General features: G+C 37.6%; 1 protein-coding gene across 1 annotated transcript in view; it reads left to right on the top strand.

Moving 5' to 3' along the window:
- Nucleotides 1–26,666, top strand: part of b3galnt2 (beta-1,3-N-acetylgalactosaminyltransferase 2) — a 43,075-nt gene that overhangs the window by 13,735 nt on the left and 2,674 nt on the right. The window contains 7 exon segments of the mRNA NM_001020687.1: nt 3,476–3,669; nt 9,028–9,123; nt 14,894–15,004; nt 16,795–16,873; nt 17,483–17,666; nt 22,260–22,385; nt 22,606–22,765. Coding sequence (NP_001018523.1) covers nt 3,476–3,669; nt 9,028–9,123; nt 14,894–15,004; nt 16,795–16,873; nt 17,483–17,666; nt 22,260–22,385; nt 22,606–22,765 — 950 coding nt within the window.

Raw genomic sequence — 26,666 nt, 5'->3', positions numbered from 1 at the left:
TGGTTTAATAATTTAAAGGAAAATTATCATATAAATATAATCTGGTAAAAGCTGGTATCTCTGGGTATTTACAATGTCCCCTACAACAGAAAAAAAACCCTCTCATTTGGGACTGAGGTTTCTGGGACAGAGAGATATGACTTGGCCCATGTTGACAGCAGTGGGTAACGTGCATTGTCTTTCCCCCACTTGAGAAGACAAACCATGAGTGAGATAGAGATCTCTTTGCGGTACAAGTCAATGTCTGCATCAATCTGAACAGTGTGCTGTGTTTCTGCAGTCCCCATGACTGCTATTAGTCGTATTCCCCAACTTGCAGGCACGTCCACACATAGGGCTCAACCTGTGCAGTGCACATGCCCTTTTTAGTCTTGGATAGAAAATGCCCTTCCAAATCGATCAAAAGTCCCTTCAGTAGGCGCGCGACAACACCTCTCTTGAGTATGCGCGCTCAACCCCCCCTCCCCGCTCTACAGTACGCGCGCGACAACACAGCTGATCAGAACGCGCACGACAGCACAGCTGATCAGAACAACACCGCTATTCAGTACGCGCGCGGCAACAACACCGGCTTTAGGTTCGATCCTTTCCATCTTTTTTTCATCTCCGCTACTAGCAGCACACTCCATTTCCGCATTACTGGATCTGTAGCGACAGCAGACCGCAAAGGATTATGGCCACGCCTGGGCTGATGGGAAATGTAGTTTCAGCTACCTCCCATTCGCTTCATTCGCCTGAGCAAATTTTCTCAGAAGACCTATAGTTTTACCGAGTCATGCGACTTCTGTAATATCGAAAAAATTTAATATTGCGGTATGACGGTATTTACAATACCGTTACATCCCTAATATATATATATATATATATATATATATATATATATATATATATATATATATATATATATATATATATATATATATTAGGATGCAACAATAAAGTTAGCCCACGGTTCAATACATACCTCGGTTTTTTAAGGCAATAGGAACAGTAAGAGGTTAAGGAGAAAAACATAAAAATGATTTTTTGCAATGCTCATTTTGTTTTAATTAAAAGCTAAGAAAAGTGCAGTAGTTCCTAGTGTATTGTATAAAAATGAACACTGAAATCTCACAGCTGCTGGTAGCCCATGTACAAACTGGGGAACACATAAAATCCTGCACTTTGAAAATAAACACACATGTAGAGTTAATAAAGATAAATTGGCCATTTTAAATCAACATATTTGTACTTCAGTAAACATAAATAAACTATCTTAATTATCTCGGTGCTGGACAAATGCGAGACTGTAGTCTGTAAGGTGGATCGAGTGCTTTTATAAGATGACAAAAGCCCACATCTCCCATCACCAAAAACGGCTGCAAATCTTCAGCAATAAACACCCGCACTGCCTTTGTTATTTTATGTGTCTCTCGGAATCAGTTGGGTTTGTTTGCTTGACAGATTCAGCGAGGGATTGTTGCTGTTTGGAGGACTTTATTACCTTCTCTGCTCTCCTGCTTCAGACAGTGATATTGCTGGGTGATGCGCTGCAGATGTGCAGTCATGGTTATACGTGTAAATCAATGCTTGCACACAGTTATTTTTTGTTCAACGTTTTTTCTTTTATTAGCATTATACTTACCGGCAAAACCGAAATGTACACATACCGCAGATTTGACACCGGCCCTTTTTTTTGTACTGTTGTCTCACTTCGCCGGCGCTTCCTTGTACTGTTGCCTCAGCCTCACTTCACCGCCGCTCGCCATGTTAAAGTGTGGAATGATGGTCAAGGGCCCCCTAACTTTAGAGCATAGTGATTGGATATTTACTCGCGGGGAGGAAAACACCAAACCGAGAAAACCGCAATTCACAAGCGCGGATTGAACCGTGGAGGTCCTACCGAACTGTTCAATATTATATTAAGAACCGTTGCATCACGTATATATAAATATTATTTGAAATAAACAATAATTTGCCATGGCACACAATCTTGTACTGTACTACTGTTGGATGTTTTATTTAAATTAGTTAATTTATTTAATCTGTATTTTAAAGTGAAATTTTGTATAATAATTTTTAATGAAAAATGTTATATAATTTACATCTAGTCAATTTGACTTTTTTTTTCTTATCCAAACATTATTTTTATAGTATTTCCTATAATATGTTTTCTTCTTTTTTTCCCCTGCTAGAATAAAAAATTTTTATAAACCATTTTAAGGTCAATATTATTAGCCCTCATAAGCTATATTAGTTGTGGATTGTCTCCAGAACAAACCACTGTTATACAATGACTTCCCTAATTACCCTAACTTTACCCTAATTAACCCAGTTAAGCCTTTAAATGTCACTTTAAGCTGTAAATAAGTGTTTTAAAGAATATCTATTCAAATATTATTTACTGTCATGGCAAAGATAAAATAAATCAGTTATTAAAATGAGTTATTAAAACTATTATGTTCAGAAATGTGTTGATAAAATCTTCTCTCTGTTAAACAGAAATTGAAAACAAAAATATACAAAGGGGCTAATAATTCTGACCTCAACTGTATGGTAAATTAGCTTAACATAATTAAATTTTTTTATATACAATGTTTTCAATAGAATATAAGCTATAATGATGCATATACAAAACACACACACACACACACATATACATCTGCTCTGCTGTCTGCTCTCAGTCTGCTGCTGTTTCTCCATTAACTGCTGTGTTCCTTCAATTGATCTCCTGGGTAATGAATGGCCTCTTTCTAATTAAGAGCGCCGGAGTTTGGGAGCAGACGAGTCTCTAAAGTGCTGATGTTTGGTTTCTTGTGAAAACCGCTCCGTCTTTCTGCATCTCCAGGACACATTCTGCTTTAGTTAAACATCGGGTGGTCACATGATTAAATTGAATGCGTTTGTGCGTTTAATCGACACTTTTAAATGACTAATGCAGGATTTATGTTGGGATCTATTAATGAGGATAATATTAATGATTGATAATTGCATTCATTCATTTTCTTTCTGGTTTAGTCCCTTTATTCATCAGGGGTCGCCACAGCGGAATGAACCACCAACTTATCCAGCATATGTTTTACACAGCGGATGCCCTTCCAGCTACAACCCATCACTGGCAAACACCCATACACACTCATTTACACACATAGCAGACACTAGCTTATCAATACCCCTATAGCGCATGTGTTTGGACTGTAGAGGAAACCGGAGCACCCTAAGGAAACCCACACCAACACGGGGAGAACATGCAAACTCCACACAGAAAAAATGCCAACTGGCCCAGCCGGGACTCAAACTAGCGACCTTCTTGCTGTGAGGCTACAGTGCTAAGCATCAGTTTAGTTCAGTTCAGAATATAAATAAAAACAAAGAGCGAATCCACTGATGCACAAATAAAACCGTAATACTGACTGAAACAGAGCCACTGCTATAATTATTGTTAATGTATTTGTTAGTATTGTTGAATGGTTGATCTTCTGAATTGTGTTTTCAGTGTCTGGACAGGAGATGGCAATACTGAGCGTCCCAGACTCGTCTGCGCTGCTGCAGTCTGACGTCCCGGTGCTCAGTCTGGACTTTAAGGTCCTTCACTCAGTGGTCATCACTCAGTTGGGGGTCTTTCCTAATAAACCACCACATTACTTAAAGGGGAACATCACTGTCCGGCTCCTCCAGGTGGACCAGGAGGTAGGGCTCATGAAATTGTAGAAATCTGAAATTGTGATATTTTGTTTTCTACGATATACTGCGATATGAGTATAATTTTACCAAGTGGAATGGAGTAGCTCTATTTTTATTCATTTAGATTGATTGGGATGATCAAGACTTTTTCTGTGCAGTGCATTTGCATAAATTACAAGCATATATAAATACAACAGAGCAGAGATGTGCAGAGAAGCAATGAAACATTGCTTTAAGGTTGTCTGGAGAGTTTAACCATATTCAAATATAGAAAATAAACAATCAAACGCAAAATATCACAAGATTAAATTCTGTATTATAAGTAAATTAATATATTTTGACATTTAAATTAAAATGATGTATTTGATAATATATATATTTAAAATAATGATATAAAATTCAATATTTTTAAGTAAAATAATATATTTTGACATTTAAATTAAAATGATGTATTTAATGATATGTATATTTAAAATAATGATATTAAATTCTATATTTATAAATAAATTATTATATTTTTCATTTAAATTAAAATGATGTATTTAATGATAAATGTATATTAAAAATAATGATATTAAATTCTATATTTATAAATAAATTATTATATTTTTTATTTAAATTAAAATTAAGTATTTAATGATATATGTATATTTAAAATAATGATATTAAATTCTATATTTATAAACAAATAATTATATTTAGACATTTGAATTAAAATGATGTAAAATGTGTATTTAATGACATTTAAAATGATATATTTATATGTATATTTAGTTAATATTGTTATAATTATTTCAGCGGTAACAATATAATTATGTCTACTACAAATAATAATATGCTAATGGTAAAAAGTTTCATGTTAATATAAATATTTAAAAATAATAATAATAATAATGTATATTGAATTTTATAAAAAACTGATCATTTATTTTAAATGTTTTAAATATAAATAATGTATTGATATTTTTAATTAATATATATATTAATTAATGACATTTAAAATTAAATTTTTAATTAAATATTTGGTTAATATTGGTAATTATTTCAGCAGTAATTAAATTTATATTTAATACAAATAATAATATGCTGATGTTAAACAGTCTTTCAAATAAATATTTTAAAAAAGCTATAAAAATACACTGATAATTTCATTCAGTCTTTCGGATGAGATGTTAAACCGAGGTCCCGACTCGCTGTGGTCATTAAAAATCCCAGGATGTCCTTCGAAAAAGAGTTGGGGTTTAACCCCGGCATCCTGACCAAATCTGCCCACTGGCCTCTGACCATCATGGCCTCCTAACCATCCCCATATCATAATTGGCTTCATCACTCTGTCTCCTCTCCACCAATCAGCTGGTGTGTGGTGTGCGGTCTGGCTCAAAATGGCTGCGTTGCGACATCCAGGTGGATACTGCACAATGGTGGTGGATGAAGCGATTCCCCCCCATTCCAAAGTGCAGAGAAAAGCGCTATATAAATGTAAAGAATTATTATTATTATTATTATTACACATTACATTACATTATTAAATATTTTAAATTGAAATAATGTATTGATGTTTTTAATAATATATTATTTAATGAAATTTAAATATTTAAATGTATATTTGGTTAATATTGTTATAATTATTTCAGCACTACCAACGTTTTAGAATTGTGTACTTCTACAAAAAAATAATATGCGATTGTTAAATAGATTCATATTATATTCATCTTATATCATTAAATTATATTAATATAAATATTTGAAATAAATAACAATAATTATAATGTAAATGAAGCTATATAAAATAAGCTGTTTATTTAATTTAAAGTGAAATAATGTGTTGATTTCTTTAATAATGCATTATTTATAAAAACTTAAATGATAGCTTTAGAAACAGCTTTTGGTTAAAAGTGTCTGCTAAGTAAGTAAATGGAAATATGTTATTATTTTATTGTTGTATTGTACATTTAAAAATGATTTAATAATGGTAATGATGATGATGAGTTATTATTTATTCATTCATTCATTCCTTCATTTTCTTTTTGGCTCAGTCCCTTTATTAATCTGGAGTCGCCACAGCGGAATGAACCGCCAACTACTCCATCATATGTTTTACGCAGTGGATGCCCTTCCAGCTGCAACCCATCACTGGCAAACACCCACACACATTCATACACTACGGTCACCAGTACCACATGTCTTTGGAACATGCAAACTCCACACAGAAATGCCAGCTGACCCAGCCGAGGCTTGAACCAGCGACCTTCTTGCTGTGAGGCGAACGTGCTACCCACTGTGCCACCACGTCACCTTTAATATTATTATTATTATTATAATAACGCAAGTCTTTCTACTTCATTTATTTATTCATTTTCCTTCAGCTTACTCCCTTATTTATCAGTGGTCGCCACAGCAGAATAGACTGCAAACTTATCCAGCATATGTTTTGCGTAGAGGATGCCCTTCCAGCTGCAATTCAGTATTGGGTAACACCCATACACACTTGTTCACACACACACTCATACAATAGTTTATATCATCATTTCCCCTAGAGCACATGTGTTTGACTGTCAGGAAAACCGGAGGAAACCCACACCAACGCAGGGGAGAACATGCAAACTCCACACAGAAATGACAACTGGCCCAGTTGGGACTCGAACCAGCGACCTTCTTGCTGTGAGGTCACAGTGCTAACCACTAAGCCACTGTGTCGCCTGATTTATATTTTGTTATAATAATCTAAAATCATTATATAATATTAATATCATTTTTTAATAGAAATTATAATAATGTATATGAATCTATGTAAAATAAACTATTTAATTCAGATTGAAATAATCTATTGATATTTTTAATAATATATTATTTATAAAACTTACGGTTTAGCTAAAAGAAGTGTCTGGTAAATAAGTATATGGAAGTGTAATATAATTTTATTGTTATATTGTAAATTTAAAAGTGATGATGATTAATATTATCATTGTTATTATTAATATTATGCAAGTCAATTAATATGCTTAGTCTTTTTTTAGTTTAGTTGTTAAAACTAAAAATGAAATGAATGCATCACACAGGCCATATTTTATCCTCTTCATAAATCATCTTCTCTGACCTGATCTGAACAACCCTGTGACCCTGTGTTCTGAGTCTCGACCCTCCTATTGCTGTAAAATTTGCATTAAACCACGTCAGTCTTGCATTGCTCTTAGCACCTCGGATTGCACTTTGTAAAGTCATTCAATTTGTTCCTGCCACAAGAGTAACTTAAAATATCCTGTTGGCTTTTTAAGGTGAGGTTTCATCATCCCGCTCGACAATCCTCATTTATTTGATAAATGTTCTGGAGACGAGCAGGAGAAGACACGAGTCCGGCGGCAGATCCTTCATTTTCTCCACTGTAGCGAATCGCGTGCGGAGAGAAATTTCAGTCATGATTTCAGGAGTGGATGCTGGAATTGTGGAGTGATCAGATCTCGCATCCGCCAATGCTACACTTTAATACATTAGCACGCTTTGTCCATTCAGTGATTAAATGAAACTGATCAGGAGAAAATGTTTTGTGAAGTGTGTTTGAATCTTGTGTTTCTGTCCCTAGTTTAAAACAAGCATATTTTAGTGAATTAAAAGTAAACTCGTGGTCAGAAACACTTTTTTACTACTACGATATATATATATATATATATATATATATATATATATATATATATATATATATATATATATATATAYACACACACACACACACACACACACACACACACACAYATATATATATATATATATATATATATATATATACACACACACATATATACACACACACACACACACACACACACACATATATATATATATATATATATATATATATATATGGGGGGAATTAAAAAGGGGCTAATAATTTTGACATTTTGTGTGTGTTTATATGCATACATGCTAAAACTAAATTAAATTGACAACAGTTAATAAAAAAGTAACTGAAATAAAATGATTTCTGAATTAATTTGTGTATTTGTATGCATTCGTGTATCTACACTACCTGACAAAAGTCTTGTGGCATATCCAAGTTTTAGGAAGAACAAATAATAACTTGACTTCTAGTTCATTTGGTGTCAGAAGTGGCTCATATGAAAGGTAAAGTCTCTAGATTTTGCTTATTTGAGCACAATAAAATCTGATCATGCCTTGATGTTGACTGATTTGATTAGGACAGTAAGGTCTGACTCTGCTTAGACTAAAGTGTCATCACTGAACAGAAATAATGTCCAGTATAGAATATAAAGTCCTGCTGCAGTGGAGACAGAATGAATATTGTGTCTGACTCCATCATGAGCTTGGAGGACTGCATCCATACATCTCTGACATGACTCACATCACTGATTAATAAAGTCATCTGGAATGAAGAAGAAAGCGTTCCTGCAGGACTCCCAGAGTTCATCAAGACTCTTTGTGTTCATCTTCAACGCCTCCTCCTCCATCTTACCCCAGACATGCTCAATAATGTTCATGTCTGATGACTAGGCTAGCCAATCCTGGAGCAGCTTGACCATCTTTGCTTTCAGGAGCTTTGATGTGGAGGCTGAAGTATGAGCAGGAGCGCTATCCTGCTGGAGAATTGTTCCTCTCCTGTGGTTTGTAATGTAAAGGGCAGCACAAATGTCTTGATACCTCAGGCTGCTGATGTTGATCATCCAGATCTCTCGCACGCCCCCATACTGAATGACCCCAAACCATGATTTCTCCTTCACCAAACTTGACTGATTTCTGTGAGAATCTCGGCTCCATGTGGGTTCCAGTAGGTCTTCTGCAGTATTGGTGATGATTGGGATGCAGATCAACAGATGATTCATGGGAAAAATCCACCTTCTGACTCTTTTACAAATGATCAACCAGAAGTCAAGTTATTATTTGTGCCTCTTCCAACTGAGATAGATGACCAGACTCTAGTCAGGTAAAGTATGTGCATGTTTGTGTATTTGTGAGTATGCATGTGTGTTGCAAGTCTGCCTCTGTATGGACGTCTGTGTGTGTTTTGTGTGTGCACACCTGAGTGTTTGCATTGTGAGTTTGTGTGCATAAATCTTTGTGTATCTGAATGGGTGAGTGTTGTGTATGTGTGTACCTGTGTTTGTGTATCTGTGAGCATGTGTGTGTGTGTTGTCTGTGTCTGCATCTGTGTGCACACTTATATCTGTTTGTGTCCACACGTGTAAGTTTGTTTGTAAGTGAGTAGCATTTATTAATAATACACCTTTCACAGACAAAGTAAAGCGCTTTACAGTAAAAGAAAACATGCATCAGTATCCAAGTACAACATTGTGTATCTGTATGAGTGTATGTTGTGTATTTATGTGTTTGTTTGTTTGTGTGTGTGTGCAGGAGGCAGTGATAAGCGCTCGCTTCAGCTCAGTGAGTCCAGGAACTGCTGCTGATGGGATGTTTTACAAACCCGTGGAGCAGTTCATCCTTCCAAAGGTATTTCTCCCTACATTTACACCATTTAACTCCTGCATTCAGGACTTAATAAGAGTTGATCATTCACATCCAATCAAACTCAAGGAGTTTAATGAGAGCTAACAGTCCGCTGGATGCTCAGTATCCCAAATCTCAAACATCTTCTTGCTACATGAGAACAGGGCTTTACATTAACTTTCTTGATCATCAGCCACTGTGGCTAGTAGATTTCCAACATTACTAGCCACTTGCCATTTTCACTAGCCACACTTTTGTTGCTTTTGTATTCATAAATGTGACTTTGACATGCTAAAATGACTTGATTTAGATGTTGTGTTGTCCACATGCCTCCTCATTCATTTCACTGTTTGTGTGTGTTGTGTGTGAGCTTGCTCACTGCGCATGAGCAAATGGGTTGTGTCGCATTGCAATTGGTTTTTATTTCACATGACTTTTTTAGGGCTCAAAATTAGGGATTTGCCAAATTTATCTCTGACTGCACCAAAAAAAAAAAGATTATTTCTTAGCCACACCTTTTAAAAGCGTCAAAACAAGCAACTATATAGCTGCATACATGCGCTTTTATTTGACAAAACTTTTCTTATTTTTATTTATTTTTAACATTTAAAAAGATCTGTTGTCGTGTATCCAAAATATGCACAGTAATCTGTCCTGGCTAAAGCCTGGTTTATACTTCTGCGTCAAGTGACCGGTGTAACCCACGGTGCATGCAACGCGCGTAGCTGTGCATTTATACTTCTGCGCGCTGTCTCTGTTGGTCTGCATTAACACTTCTGAAACACTAGTTGGCAGTGAGGTGTAAATGTTCCTTTGTGTCGAGTTTCTTCGCTGCTTTTTTGCTTTTCCTGAACACTTCCGGGATGTACAAGTGGCTCAAACTCGCTCATTTTGAGGCAGGAGCCGGCAGACGTGCAGCAACTTTAACTATGAGGTAAACACAAAACAAAACTTTCCATCCGGAGCTCCTTCACGGGACTCCACACTTGTAAACAATCGCTCCATCAGGCTCGCACCATTCACACGGCTCTTGGTCCCGCCCAGACTCGTCAGCGCTACCAAGCCGACCAATCACAGAGCTTGCGCTACGCGTCGTTGCGACGTGTAGTTACAATTTTTGAAAGGTGCACGTCAGCGACGCCGATGGCCACGGCGAAGGGCTATGCGTCAGCGCCGTAGCATACGCCGGTGTTTGACGCAGAAGTATAAATCAGCCTTAAAGTTCCCAGATCAGCGGTTACTACACATAAATGGAGAGTTAATCTCATATTAAAGCAACGTTATTGCAAAGGATGTTGATTAAACTATATTAACAAAATAACTAAGCAAAAGTAAGCAGGTGAAACATACCACAAGTGATAATGAAAGGATGATCATGTGCCTGAGCATAATTAAAACGAAAGCAGTGACTGCTGCTGCTGCTTACAAAAGGTTTGCTGCTTACACGAGCATCGCTTTTTGTCTAGTCTATTTCAAAGGAACCGATCGCACCAGTTGCGCTTCCTCTACACACGGTTGTTTCGAGCAAGTAAACGGGAGCGCGCAAACTTTTTAACAGGCGCGCGCATCACATCACCTGTGCGCACGAGTAATCATCCTCTCATAAGGTATTCCCCTGCTTTTGCTTGTGTGAACAGTTATTTTTGTAAGTTGTGCTGCTTCTCGATTCTAAGATACCATTTGCACACATATTGGGCCATCCTCATTGTCGAACCCTGCTTTCAAACTAAAAAGCATTAGTGTAAACGGGGCCTATGAAAACTACAATGTAAACACTATTTACAACCTGCCAAAGTGGCTAGTTGGAGCGGCTCTCTAACCCGCCAAAGCTACAATCTTCCAGCATTTGGCGAGTGTTAATGTAAAGCCCTGCATGAGAATATCATTAGGCACAGAATGTTGAGTTGAGGTAAAATGGTATTCGCTTGTGAAATGAAAGAAACATTTCTAGCCGAGATGAACGAACATGATCAAATCAGATGAATATTTAAGGCAGAATATGACGCTCTGTCAGTTATTACACCGCTTTGCATCAGATACAAAATGATGGGAGATGAAATATGACTTTTAGAAGAGAAAGCTTCTTGTAATCTGTTTCAGGGTACAAAGCAATCATTTTAGCAGTCAAAGATGGACCATCTGCCCGTTTGACTGCTATTAATAACAAGTCAAAATTGTGATGTTGGAGGATGAAAAGCGAGATGTGAACTTATAGTCAGTATTGGCAATAAGTTGTAAAAAGTAAACAGAACTGCAAGAGGTAAACTTATAATTCTGAGTGTCATAATTGTAACGTAAAAAGGATGAACATAAAGCTCGACCTGTGAGATGTTGTAGGGATGGTTTACAGTTTGACCCAAAGAATGCAACCCAAGCTCATTCTGGAAACGTAGCCCCGCGGACGTTTCTGGAGACCGCGATTTACGTGGCCGGAGGTACGTACGTACGCGTTTAGTTTTTTTGAGCGAACGCTGCGGGGCGGTTTGGCGCCGCTCCGCTCCTCTTTTTCGCGCTCGCCGGCTGACGGCTCGCCTCCGAGTGGAGGGCTTTCCCGATGCAACCAGTTTGTCCGCTTAGCTCACAGCGTTGCGTCGGTGTAGCGGAGGCCCCGGAGGAGGAGCCGGCGGCGGGGACGATGACCGGGATCGAGTCCGGGGAACAGCGGTTTTAGAAATCAGGTAAGATGAAAAACGTAATCCGAAAAATAAGGGCGAGAACGCAGCGGGATCTGAAAACGCGGTCGAAATCGAAGACGAGGGCTTTTGCTTTTTTTTTTTTTTTTATTCTGGACGGCTTTTGCAAACCGTCACTCGGGTTTAGGGAAGGAGGAGGAAGAGCCGCTCGCGGATCCGCGAAAACAAAAAACGCTTGAATACGTACCTCCCGGGACATATGTTGCAGTCCGCAGAAACGTCCGCGGGGCTACATGTCCACAATGAGCCCGGGTTGACAGAATGACCAGTCTGGTAGATGAAGAAGAGTTGGAGTCAGAGATTTAAATAAATAAATCAAGTTTACTGAAGATATTTTGCAGTTACATCAGCAGAAGCCAGCTTCAACACTCGCAATGAGTTCCTAGGCCGCTCTGCTTACAATCACCAATCAATAACAATTATACTCTCACATAACGTCATTAACTGCGTCAAACATACAGGTGTTCTAGCCTGATTGGTTAAAACACAGATAGACTAGGAAAATTTCCATGTGGGGTTCGTGCGTACAATTCTGAACATTATCTAAACATAAACGTCAGACATCCCTTAGATTGATTAGAGCTGACTCCAGACCTGTGAAACGGATCAACAATCAAATAAAACACAAACACTTATAGTACAATCTGTTTCTTATCCAAGGCTGACTGTATTCTCAGCCGTCTTTATCAAAACTGGTTAAAAACTGGTATAATCTACATTCAGGCAGTTATAATTCCTTACTACACAAAGTCTATTTTGAATAAAAAGTAGAATCACTTTAAAATAATTAACGGTAAAAACAGAAATCAATTTTAAACATTTTATATAGTATTAACTCATAGAAATAACAATAGAAACAGTTGCTTTCAGCCCTCAGTTCCTCTCAAGGTCTCCGTGACCTCTGACTGTTTGGTGGCTCCTGAAAACAGTTATAAAGAGACAGGCCAATGCACTGAACATTCTTATATTAAGCAGTGTGTTAACTTTTTCATTAATTAAAATCAATTCAAAGTTAAATACTCATTCAAATAATCAAATAATTATATTTAATAAAAATAATGAGAAACAAGATGATGAAAAGGATAAATGCTGATTCATGCTGAGATGGATTGGAAGGTATGATCTGATATATCCGAATCCTTCAATGTCAACTAACCGTTTAGAAAAAAGTCTCAGAGTAAATTGAATTATTAACAAAAATAGAATTGCTAGAGAGGTGGCGCAGTGGTTAGCACTGTCGCCTGTGTTGAAAAAAAAATAAACGATTGAAGAAAAGAGAACCCAGTCCAGAAGACTCTTTTATTGAGACGTGTTTGTTAGGGCCTACTCACACTATGCCATCCGTAATGTGCCCAGGTCTGTTTCCTGGATCGTTTGAGAAGTGTGAGTGCGCTGAATCGGGCTCAAGCACAGTTCACTTGGCCGGCCCTGACTCGGTTGGAAGAGGTGTGCCTGAGCCCGGTTGACTTGGGCTTTGGCGCGGTACGCTTGTGTGTGAGTGTAAAACGCCCTAAAGCCCGAAACTGAAAGCGAGACGTGACTTTTAAGGGGCTGTTTCATATGGATTTATTAATTACTGTTCAGTGAACGCAAACTGCCGTCGTTTATTAAAGACGAGAACTCCTCACTGCACGACAGCTGCACCTTCAGCAGACCTCCTCATTCCTGCAGCACGAGGGCTTTATGATTGTTTATGAGCTCCAAAAGTGGCGGATCTGTTCGGCGAAATATCTGACTGCGTGTCCCCGCATCCCAAAGGACTGTGTGGCGAAATATCTGACTGCATGTCAAACGACTGAAACGATATAACTAGAGAAATCTCCACTGTGCTGCTGAGTGAGAGCGCTTCTCACTGAACAGCGCAGCAGCGATGACGTAAGCGTGCCGAGGCCCGTTTGTGGTGCGAGCCAGGGCCGTCGGGGGAGACCGGAGGGGGGACAAGCGTGCTTTGGCCCGGTTCGAGGCAACTGTACCTAGTGTGAGTACAGCCTTAATCTGCAGTCATACAGCGTCTTCAAGAAGTCCATGCGTCTCCAGGAGCCTACTGGAGGTCTGCTGTCTGCGAGTTTCATCACAAGTCTGAATTTAGACAAAGATGTCCTGTCTATATTGTCCTGTTAGGAGGAGGGGAGATGGCTAAACAAAGCATGCAAATTCAGTATTGGAGTCAGCATGATAAATTGCCTTTTCAGGCCTGATCTCATCAGCATGGAAGTCTGCAGAGTAGATGACCTGAAACCTGCCCAGCAACAGACCAGATGAGTTGATCAACAAAAGGTTTTCTTTAGTATGAAAGCATCACCGAAGACAAAGGCAGAGTTGTTAGCATTAAAGCAGTGTGCAAATGATGTTAACTGGTCCAGCTTATGTTTTACACAGCAAATGCCCTTCCAGCTGCAACCTATCACTGGGAAACACCCATACACCCTCATTCACACTCGTACACTGACCAATTTAGTTAATCAATTCCCCTATAGCGCATGTGTTTGGACTGTGGGGGAAACCGGAGCACCTAGAAGAAACCCACGCCGACACGGGGAGAACATGCAAACTCCACACAGAAATGCCAACTGACCCAGCCGGGGCTTAAACCAGCAACCTTCTTTTCTGGAAAATGTAAACAGAATTACTAAGAAAACAACAGAATTGCGAGATGTGTCATAATAAATCATAATAGAGTTGTGTCATCTAAGCCAGGGGTGTCAAACTCAATTCCTGGAGGGCTGAAGCCCTGCACAGTTTAGTTGCAACCCTGCTCCAACACACTTACCTGTAGGTTTCAAACAAGCCTGAAGGACTCAATTAGTTTGATCAGGTGTGTTTAATTAGGGTTGGAACTAAACTGTGCAGAGCTGCGGCCCTTTTGAAACTGAGTTTGACACTTGTGATCTAAGCTAACCATTTTCAAAACACTCTGAATTGCTAAATGTACACTCTGAATTCTTAAAAAGTCCAAATTAAAGTGAAGTAAACTGAATTATTAACACAATCAGAATTGTACGATGTACTTTTCTTCTTTATCTTTCTGAATGCTGCTATATGAAGTTATGCTGATTATTTGAGCTGTTGTTCTTCTGCAGGGGTTTGAGGGAACTCTGCTCTGGGAAGCTGAGGACTCCACTGCTCTGATGTCTGTCAACACGTCAGCACTGCGGCTCAATAACGGGGGAGGAGTTCTCCACTTCAGATCGGTCAGACAATCGGCTTTTTTGTGTTTTAGATGAGAATGAGGAGATGCATTAGTAGGTCCAATCCCAATTCTATTTTTGTACCTCTTCCCCATCCTATTGACCCTTGAAACAGAGTGTGAAGGGGAAGGGCTTCAAAATTTACCCCTGAGAATTGGGACAGCGCTACAGCACCTGCACACCTCATCATATGTCATCGTGATCTCTTGCTTCATATGAGATCAGATGATGGCAACTGCTGTAGTGATTCCAGTGGTGCTATTTTTTGGTTTTTATCTTTAGGAAATCACTGAAAGCATATATCATGTTATCATATCGATCTAATCTGTGAATAAAATCGTAACTGTACTGTGTGGTTACACCTTGTTAACACATGAAAACAACATTAGCATTATAGCAGACACTGTAAAAAGCTCATTCCCAGCCACTAGACTTTTCCGACAGGAGATTCCAGTGTTGGATGTGAAAGTATGTTGCGAGATTACAATACAGGAGTTATTATTAGCGATTATAGATAGCGAAATTTAACAGTTTTGTTTTTGTGTTTTTTTTTAAACATGACTGTAAATCACACGGTTATTGATGTATTAAAACATGATTGTTTGTTGTAAAAATTCGTAATAATGACAAAAAAAATACTAATTTGTGCATCTTCTGTCTTCCGTGTGCTGCCATGCTGCCATTGTATATGGTGTACTTTGAGAAATTTTCTCGAGTGTGGTCCTTAAAAATCTCTGTTTCAAGGGCTATCTACCCCTCCCCTTAGCCATACGTCTTTAAGATAAAGAGAATTGGGACACCACTACCCCTTCACGTGAACATGCAAAACCAGGGGTAAGGGGAAGGGCTAAGGGATTGGGCCTAGGAGTTACAAAATCACAGTCACAAAGAAAAAAATCTGAGTTTATAATTGTCAGATGTAAACTCTTAAGTGTAAAAAAATCAAGGTGCAAACTTAAAATTCCTAAAGCTTAAGGTTTTAGTGGTTAAAACAAAAAAATCTTTATTGAAAATTTGAATTGCGAGATGCAAACTCATTATTTAAAAAAATAAAGGACAGAATTCTGAGGTTTAAATGATTTTAAAACAAGTTTTGGTTTAAAATAAGAGAAATAAAAATTCAGCATTTTGAGATAATGTATTGTAGATAATTTGAGATAATGTCCTAATTGCATGATGAAAAATGTAAAAAAAAAAAAAAAAAATTGTAAACTAAAGTCTTAAAAATACACCTGATTTTTCGAGATGTAAACTAATTCTTAAAATCATAATTTAAAAAAGGAATTGTAAGATGTAAACTAAATTCTGAAAAAAGTTATTATTTTTTCACTGCTTAAATAAGTTGTAATTGCAAGATGGAAAACAAGTCAGAATTCAAGCTGTAAACTTGGAGTTCTGAAAGATTTTAATTGTTAAATGTAAATTCATCATTCCTAACGTCAGAATAAAAAGGAATTGCAAAATTTTAAACTTAATTTTGATTATTTATTTATTTATTTAAAAAGTTACCTGCAAGATGTAAACTTAGTTCTGAGTCATTTTTACTCTGAGAAAAAAAATTACTTACAAAATTAAAAACTAGATATGAAGCAATAATTCAGACAAAAATGGCAGAATTGCAAGATGCAAAATAGTAATAAATAAGTCTGTATAATAAATAATTCTTGCTATAATGCAAAGCAATAATATTCTAATATAATATAATTAATCTTTCACATTTATACGTTTATTTATAAATGTGTGTTTTTAATGCATGGATGAGTTTCTGCTGACTATAGTCTGTTTTTCCTCAGATTGAGGAGGGAACGTTGCCTCACAGAAATGCTTTGGGCTTCCCGGGCTTAGCTGGAGGATTCACCTTTACAGTGTACGGTAGGTTGAGAGGAATTATGCAGGGTTTGTATCCGGCTTTTTTCATGGTTGATGATTGAAGGATTTCAGCATCCTGACGTAGCAGAACATCTTGATCACTGGCAGCTTTCCACTGATAAAATGGAAATTAATCAGGTGGACTACCGTTCAAAATCTGTAACCTAGTGTGCTCCAAAACAAAACGGCAAAATTCATATTTCTAAGATATTAACCTGATAAAAACAACCAAAGAATTGTCACTTCTTCCAACACATGATATGACCTTATACAGTACTTTAGTTTCTCATTAAATCTTCTGACCAATCAAATGCTGTCTAGAATCGGACATTTCCCGCCCCCTTACTGATGCTATTGTCATATTTGCTTGAGCTCAACCACTCTCACTGGCAGAGCTGTGATAAAAACAAAATGCCATTGGCAGTTTCTTAAAAAAGGGGAGGAGCTGTCTATGTTTCACATCCAATAAAAATGTAAATGTCAAAGCACTTCACAGGACCTTTAATTTAACCATCATATTCAATGGCATATCATCATATTCATTCATCTGTGCCGGTTCTGAAGGGTTTGCACATCCATCCAGTAGTTTGATGGTATTTGTCTGTGTTTCAGATGTGGAGGTGTTGTCTGAGATGCTGCGCAGACGTTCAGGACGACAGAAAATCCGCGAGGCGCAGCTGAAAGGGGAGGACGAAGCCCTGCAGGAGGAGAGTCTCAGGCATGGAGACATGGTGTTTGTGGACGTGGTGGACACTTACAGGAACGTGCCGTCAAAACTGCTGCAGTTTTATAAATGGTCAGTGCGGCACCCGATCACCTCTCAGACCTCGCTCTCCATGTGCATTTTGTGCAGATTTTTGTGAACTACTTTGCAAATTAGCTACTCATTTATATCTTATATATAGATATGGCTGTATATCGGCACTAGTGGGAGGCGTGCGTTGCAGGTCGAGTGCCTTAAGCCTGGTTTATACTTCTGCGTCAAGTGATCGGCGTGACCCACGGCGCATGCAGCACGGGTAGCTGTGCATTCATACTTCTGCACGCTTTTTCTGTCGCTCTGCAATGACACTTCCGAAATGCTAGTAAGTAGGGATGTAACGGTATTGTAAATACCGTCATAACGCAATATTAATTTTTTTCGATATTACCGAAGTCGCATGACTCTGTAAAACTATAGGTCTTCTGAGAAAATTTGCTCAGGCGAATGAAGCGAACAGGAGGTAGCGAAAACTACAATTCCCTTCAGCCCATGCTTGACCATCATCCCTTGCGGTCTGTTGTTGCTACAGATCCAGTAATGCGGAAATGGAGTGTGCTGCTAGAAGCGGGGATGAAAAAGAGCTGGAAAACTCTAAAGCAGGTCGCACACCAGAAGCGCCGCTCGGCGCCGCGACACGGCGCGTACATGACAGTTTAAAGTATCGCACACCAGACGCGCACATTCGAATGATATTTAACATGAAACTAATCAGATGGCGCTCTGTGGCGCGGCTGAAAAATGAACTGCGTCCTGAGCCGTCGCCGGGCGCCGCCGACAGCCGCCGACAGCCGCCGACTTGCGGCGCCGGTGTGTGTATCCTGATAGAAACCTATGATTAGAATTCTAAAATACGTGGCGCTGCGTGGAGCTGCGCGGCGTGCTGCCGAGCGTCGCTTCTGGTGTGCGACCTGCTTTACACGCACAGTTCAGTCCTGCATTATCTCCGTGTAAGTTCAGACTTCGCAAGTTTGATCAAGGCTGCAGTCTCTTCTTCTCAGTTTGATATGGAAAAGCAGATTATACCGAGGACACGGGTAAATCTTCAAAGGGAACAGTGTACTTTATAACTTCATTCACATCACCCTGGCTTCGTTGTTTCACTTTCTCAACAATAAAATGTAAACATGATTTAAGGAACATCAGGTCATCTTCACTGTGTGGATATTTATAACAAAACGGAGCCGATAACAACTGCCTCCTTTCAATTTCAGTGAAAATACGAAACACAGCCTCTCTTTTGCTGAGTATCAGCTTTAAGAATTGATAATGGCCATTTTAAAAGTATAACATACAATAAGTTTATACATTATAGGAAATAAAGGCAAGCGATCAGTCAATATACAGAATGTACGTGGTTACATTAATCATTAACTTATCTTTGCGCTCAGCCAAAACACGTTACACGAGAACAAGTAATAGATTCCAATGCCCAAAGTCAGGGAATATGTCGTTAGATAAAGACAACAAGATAAATGAAATATCCCGTTTAATAAATATAGTGAGATTAGATCCAGCGGGAGATGCTTGATGAGAAGTCCGACTAGCAGAGCTCTCATCTGTGTAGATGGGCTGAGTGTGATTAAATGTTGAATGTGATGAGTTTTCAACAATACTAAATTGAAACTTTATTTTTTTACATGGTTTAATAATTTTTTGTTATTAAAATTGAAGTTCCTGTTTCAAAGCTTACAGATAGATGGCTAATTTGTATGTCATTGACACTTTTGGCACTTTTTTGGAGTATTTCCATAAGTTTTGTTTTTTCCTGTAAATGATTCAATAAATACCGTACCGTGACATTCATACCGAGGTATTACCGTACCGTGAAATTCTGATACCGTTACATCCCTACTAGTAAGTGTTCCTCTGTGTCGAGTTTCTTCGCTGGTGTTTTGTTTTCCTTAATGTGAAAGTGGTTCAAACTCGCTCGATTTGAGGTGGGAACTTTAACCATAAGGTAAACACAAAACAACAGTCCACCCGGCTCCTTGTGAACAATCAACACTTGTAAACAGTCGCTCCAACGGACTCACGCGGCTCTCGGCCCCGCCCACACTCGTTAGCGCTTCCAAGCTGACAAATCACAGAGCGTGCGCTTTTTTTATTACATTAAATCCGAGGTGTCACTTTAAAAATGCACACGTCTAACGTTATAATGGAAGCATTCGACTGCTTTCCTAACGTTTCATGCTCATTTAAGACAAGATTAGTTGTGTTTGAAAAAAAAAAAAAAAACACCAAGATCGACATTTTTATATGTTATTATTATTATTAATTATGTGCATGTGTCTGTTTAAACACGCACCCAAAAGCCAGACTTTCGCTTACGCTTCGCGTGTATAGAATCTGTTTGGGAAACAGCGTCTGTTTATCACTATGGAGCACATCAGCTGACAGTCACGCACCCTTATATGACTGTTTTGAGGATTGAATAGGATGGGTGATGGCACCTGTAATCCAAAGGAAATGGAATCGTGCCGTTTTTAATACTTACTTATAAGTGTTTTCATGTTTTCAATCTTAAACAAAGCGAAAGCACAGAACAGACTCACGTTTAAGAGCAAGGGGCGACCCCTGGTGGTTCGGCGGTATGGGTTGCATATAGTTAGGCTTGGCTGTTCAAAGAAAGACTGAAAATACAGGAGAAATACGGAAAAATACCTATACGGGATGATAGCAGGATAGAACTGTCAAATACGGGAGAATCCCGGGAAAAACGGGAGGGTTGACGGGTATGCCAGTGCTGATATACAGCCATATTGCACTGCTTTGAGCGTGATATTGCGTTTATACAACAGTTCAACAGCATAATTGTGTGTGTATGTGTGTGTGTGTGCGTGCAGGCGTGCGTGCGTGCGTGTGTGTATGTATGTTTGTATGTATGTTTGTATGTATGTATGTATGTATGTATGTATGTATGTATGTATGTATGTATGTGTATGTATATATATATATATATATATATATATATATATATATATATATATATATATATATATATATATATATATACATATACATATATATATATATATATATATATATGTATATATATATATATATATATATATATATATATATATATATATATATATATATATATATATTTATATATATATATATATATATATAAGAAAATCAAACACTAAGTGTCTCAAATTTTTTTTGTACGAGGAACTACTTCCTTCCGCCATTCATTCACATCTGCAGCTGACGTCAGGGCAGCAGAAGCCGTTGCTCATTCAACAACATCACTTTAGAGCTAGTGTTTGAATGATTCTCTAGCGTAATGCCTAAAGTGATGACAAAACTGCTGATTTTGCTCACATTTTTTGATTATAAGGCTGAACTGCATGAAATGCCATTATCTACAGAGATTTCCCAGTATTTCTCTGTTGCAATTGGCATATCACAATAATTAACCCCAAAAAGTCAAAGCAAAGCAAACACTAGCAGATTGCTATGGTATAAATACAGCACTACAGCGTACAACAGAGAGAGACTCTTTGCTTTTCTTAGTATGACAGGCTGATGGCTGCCGACGTGCTGAATCTCTGAACTTATGAATATTTAAAATAAGCACTATCCTTATAAATAAACTGCATAGTTGCAATCTAAACAACGACATTCTCGCCTAAAAAAAACTCAAAAGTACATTATCTTGTGCAACAGCTGCAATATTTGTCAAGCTTTTTTTTTATATTCTATTTTAAATTTTATAATTATTATTAATAATGTATTTTTTTAAGTAATTAGGAACTTTAAAAAATGAATGTATATTTACTAATGAAATATTCAATTAATGACATTTCCTGATACTGTCTGTCAGGCACTAGCTATGTTTCCATCTAAAAATGCGAATTAACTTTTTGCGCAAAACTGTAATATCGCATAAAAGACGTGCGAATAAAGCATCGTTTCCATCCAACAAGTTAAATCGAACAAAATCGTCTCTTCTTGATTAACTGGCACCAAATATCAACAGTAAAAACTGCATTTGCTGCAGTAGGAGAAGCTGCATCAATCTTTTCTTCGTCTAATAAATTATTTGCGTCTCAGAAGGCAATCCTGACACGCAGTGAACGCATAAAGGCATAAGATGCAGAGCACAGACTTTCTTATTTCTGTCGCTAATTAATAATATAATAACACTAATACTGAAACGGTAAGGCGTTTTAGAATGACCAAAACAACAGTTCAGATGGTTTACAGTGTGCTCAGCCTGCTGGTTTGTTATTATAACAAAATCACATGACCTCTTTAATGCGCATACGGAAATTTGTTCGGTAAAAGTGTTTCCATCGTAGTTTATGCGCATCCTTATCAAATAAAAAGTTTATCCTACTCAGATATGCGCATGTTTTTTTTATGCGCATTTTTTAAATATATGCACATCTTGCCGTTTCCATCAATCTATTTTTTTGTATGCGCATCTCCAAAATGCGTATGAAAATAGGTGGATGGAAACGTAGCTAGTGAGTGTACTTTTACTGTAGTATCTGTGATTTCCTCCTTGTAAACAGGGTTTGTGATGGTCTCTGTTGTCTTTATAGACTCCTGTATTCAATATTGTGTCTGTTCTTGAGTGGAAGCAGCTTCAGGGTTTGTGATTGCTCTTGGTTTCAGGTCTGTGGAGAACGCTGACTTCAGCCTGCTGCTCAAGACTGATGACGACTGCTTTATCGATGTAGATGCCGTCCTGATGAAGATGCAGCGCAGACGCCTCACACACACCAGCCTGTGGTGGGGAAAGTGAGTTCACTATAATCAGTCATTACTACACAATATTACCATTTTACTCAAACTCCTACTAAATGCAGAGAAACATCAAGTTGTCTCTTTATATATAGAGGTCAGGACTTAGTCCAAAGTCTGTTTTGTTTTACGTCAGCCATTCAGAAGTGGGCTTGGTGTTGTACAAACTGCTTTATGTGTTCACTTGTCTCTTATTTTTGACTAATATTGTGTTCAGCTTCCGTCAGAACTGGGCTGTGGATCGTGTTGGTAAGTGGCAGGAGTTGGAGTACGCCAGTCCTGCGTATCCAGCGTTTGCCTGTGGATCTGGATATGTGGTGTCCAGAGATCTGGTGCAGTGGCTCGCCAGCAACGCTCAACACCTCAAAGCCTACCAGGTACATCTGCAAGCATCTTACACACGTCATAATACAGGCGAAGACTCAGTTTTCTGGGATTTTTCCTTTTTTTTTTTTCCAAAGTGATGTTTAACAGAGCAAGGGCATTTTCACAATATTCCCTATTTTTAAAGTTATTTCTTTTAGTTTTGCTGGAATAAAAACTGTTTTTATTTTATATATCATATATAATTTATTATTGATTATTTCTCAACTATATATATATATATATATATATATATATATATATATATATATATATATATATATATATATATATATATATATATATAAATTAATTAACTTATTTATTTATTATAAATTTTTTTTTAAAGATTTATTTTTGACATTTTTGCCTTTATTAGATTGGACAGTATTAAGACAGGAAGCGAAGTTGGAAAGAAAAAGAGAGATGGGGGTATGGTAGGGAAATGTCCTTGAGCCGGGATTCGAACTCAGGATGCCCTGATGTGCTACTGTCCCAAATGTCGGCGGGCTAAACACTAGGTTATTGTGCCAACATAAGTATTTTTTAAGGTCATTGTTAGTAGCCTTCTTCATTTTTTTATCTGTTGGCTACAGAATAAACCACTGTTGTCCATTAACTTGCCTAATTAACCTAGTTAACCCTTAAAGACCGAAACAGCCGTCCGCGGCGAAAAATAAGTATTGTTCTTAAATGTTTAATAACTTTTGATCCGCTAATCCGATCTGTACAATTCAAAGATTGGCATAAAGAAGAGATTCTCAGCTTTCCGGAGGCTCGGAATCAGTGTGGTTATGTCATCACATTTTGACAACGCTGATTTGACAAAGGAACGCTCGTGGCTTGTGTCTCCAGACAAACCAGACATGATGCATTGATGCATTGTCCCTCCTCCATGCCCAGATTGGTTCAAACTCGCTCTCTCTCAACCAATCAGCGTAGGTTTCGCTTTGTGGACCAGCAATCAGCAATTTGAACAACCCGAAATGAGAAATAGCCTGTACATTTACGCACGGCTAAATAAAATGCAAAAAAAGTTTTGCAATGCATGAAATAATTTTCATACTAAGTACTTTTGCATGCAGAACAGCACAAAAACATGACAAAACAGTGACACAGCAAAGACAAAGTGCTGGTTTTGCAGTTTCAGAGGACACAAATGACGGTGCGGTGGTTTGTCTGCAACGCATAAGTTGAGGAGCAGCAGGGTCAACACCATATGCTGGCACATAAAACCTAAGGATGGTCCATATTGGGTCTAGTTTAGTTATGTAACTATTTATAGTATAGTAAATATTAATATCTAATTTTTTACTGAGGTAAAATAATAATTAATGTTTATTTGGACTTTGACGCATTATTGCTTATTTTCTTATTTTTTATTTGTTCATTGTAAGTGGTTTTGTTTATGGTAACTGAAAATATATTATTTGGAAAAAGTCAAACTTGCTTCAGTGTTCTGTTATTTTGTAACAATCTTTCTATTTAGTTCATTCCCAGACCTTTTGGGCAAATACATTGTCAGTAAATAAATGCACTAGTTTTTTCCCACTGAAAAACGCCTTAGAATAACATTGAAATAAATTACCATAACTTGCTCAGGGAATTGTGGATGTAGACAAAGTTTATTTTGGAAGTATAAAACATCATAGCATGTATTTCTAAAGAAAAAAAAAAACTTCATGAGGTTTTGTTTGTAATAACTAGAAAATGCCACTTTTAAAAAAAAAAACGTTTTTCTTAAATTTCTGAAATATTTTCTGTCTGTTCATATGTTTTTGGACCAAAAAAAGTTTTAGACTGGACCTTTAAATGATACAGATTAAAGCTTCCGGTTCTCCTGTTTAAAATAATATATGACACTTGAGGCTGACTGCTAAAATACCAGTAAAACTGCTTTAAAATAATAATAATAATAATATAGGCCCATTAGGTGCCCACAAAATACCTCTAGGTCTTTAAGGGTTAAGCCTTTTAAATGTCACTTTAAGCTGAAAACTAGTATCATGAAAAATATTCAATTTAATTCCTCTTTATTTCTCTAGCACTTTTACAATGTGGATTGTGTCAAAGCAGCTTCACATAGAATATCATAGTGAATTGAAACAGTGTCAGTTCAGTTTTCAGTGTTTAAGTTCAGTTTACTTTAGTTTAGTGGGGTTTAATTTTCACTGGTGTAAGTCTAAACACTGAAGAGCAAATCCATCAATGCGCAGCTCCACAAGTCTCAAACCTAGCAAGCCAGTGGCGACAGTGGAGGAACAAACTTCACCAATCGACGAAAGTGAAGAAAAAAAAAACACTTTGAGAGAAACCTATAATTACATGCATGTATTTAATCAAGCATAAGTACACAGTAAATACATGTATTTACACAATCAGTACACTGTAACAAACTATTAATTCCTGTGTAAGTACATATTAGTTAAGGCCACTTAATATAAAGTGGGACCCAATAATCTAATCGAAGGGTCATGAAAGCATGAATAAGCTTTTCCGCATCAGACATTGATATCATATGTTGAAGTTTGGCAACACTTTTAAGATGAAAAATGCAGTTTTGCACATATAGTCAAACATTATTTACTGTCATCATGGCACAAATAAAAGAAGTCAGTTATCAGAAATGAGTTATTAAATTCATTCATTCATTTTCTTGTCCGCTTAGTCCCTTTATTAATCCGGGGTCGCCACAGCCGAATGAACCGCCAACTTATCCAGCAGATTTTTATGCAGCAGATGCCCTTCCAGCCGCAACCCATCTCTGGGAAACATCCACACACTCACTCATGCACTACGGACAATTTAGCCTATCCAATTCACCTGTACCGCATGTCTTTGGACTGTGGGGGAAACCGGAGCACCCGGAGGAAACCCACGCAAAGGCAGGGAGAACATGCAAACTCCACACAGAAACGCCAACTGAGCCGAGGATCGAACCAGCGACCTTCTTGCTGCGAGGCGACAGCACTACCTACTGCGCCACTGCATCGCCCGAGTTATTAAATTATCATGTTAAAAAATGTGTTTCTGAATTAAACATCATGTGGAAAATAATGGAAAGATGCATATAATGTGTTTATAATAGTAAAGTATTGTTCATCTAAAAGATCCAGCATGCATCTGCTGTATATTAAGATAAAAATCCCTATAAAGTGAGATGTACAATGACTCCATCAGCAGACGCTTTATAAGAGAAGATGTTTCCCTCCAGTAGACCAGTGGTTAGTCCTGGCTATACGCACGTATACTCAGTATGCCTACTTTTTTTCCACAAGCTGTTTGGGTATTACCACTTCTGAGGATCAATTAATGCATATAACCTCGGTACACTCACTTGTTTTGGTGATTAAACTTCCCTAATTTACGTGTATTTGCGTCTCCTTTAACTGTCTACCAAATGTATTTTTTAATTTGCATCTTAATTGGTTGCAATTGGTGCATTTGTTTAATTTGCGTCATTTCCCGCCCACTGACGACCGCAGCAGCCTTTAGAACATTTTGTGAGAGTTTTTGGAAGATCACAAGTCAACTGAATGATGTCTCGCTGAAACTTTCAAGTAAAATTAAAAAACAGCATGGGTGTCTTTTTAGCACTTCTATATTTCCATTCGGCCCCCCTAAAACATTTTTTGCGATTACCTCATGAACTGTACATCACTCAATGACCACCTCAGTCCCCTTTTAATTTGACATAAAAATGGCGGCAGACTTCCGCTCCTCTGTTTTCAACTCATTTTTCATTTAGTCAGCAAACCACAGCTGTGAGCACAATATTGTTGTAATATTTGCATACTATTATATATATTTAATTAAGCTCATGTACTTTAAATACAGCTCAATAAAATTAGGTAATCTCCGGGTCTGCTGGGGTCACTATTAGCTGAGCATAATTGAATTGGCATTAAAATGAGT

This window comes from Danio rerio, chromosome 13, assembly GCF_049306965.1.
Source record: "Danio rerio strain Tuebingen ecotype United States chromosome 13, GRCz12tu, whole genome shotgun sequence".
Classification (NCBI taxonomy): Eukaryota; Metazoa; Chordata; class Actinopteri; order Cypriniformes; family Danionidae; genus Danio; species Danio rerio.
Note: the sequence above shows the minus strand (reverse complement) of the source record. Positions and strands in the feature narration are given on the sequence as shown.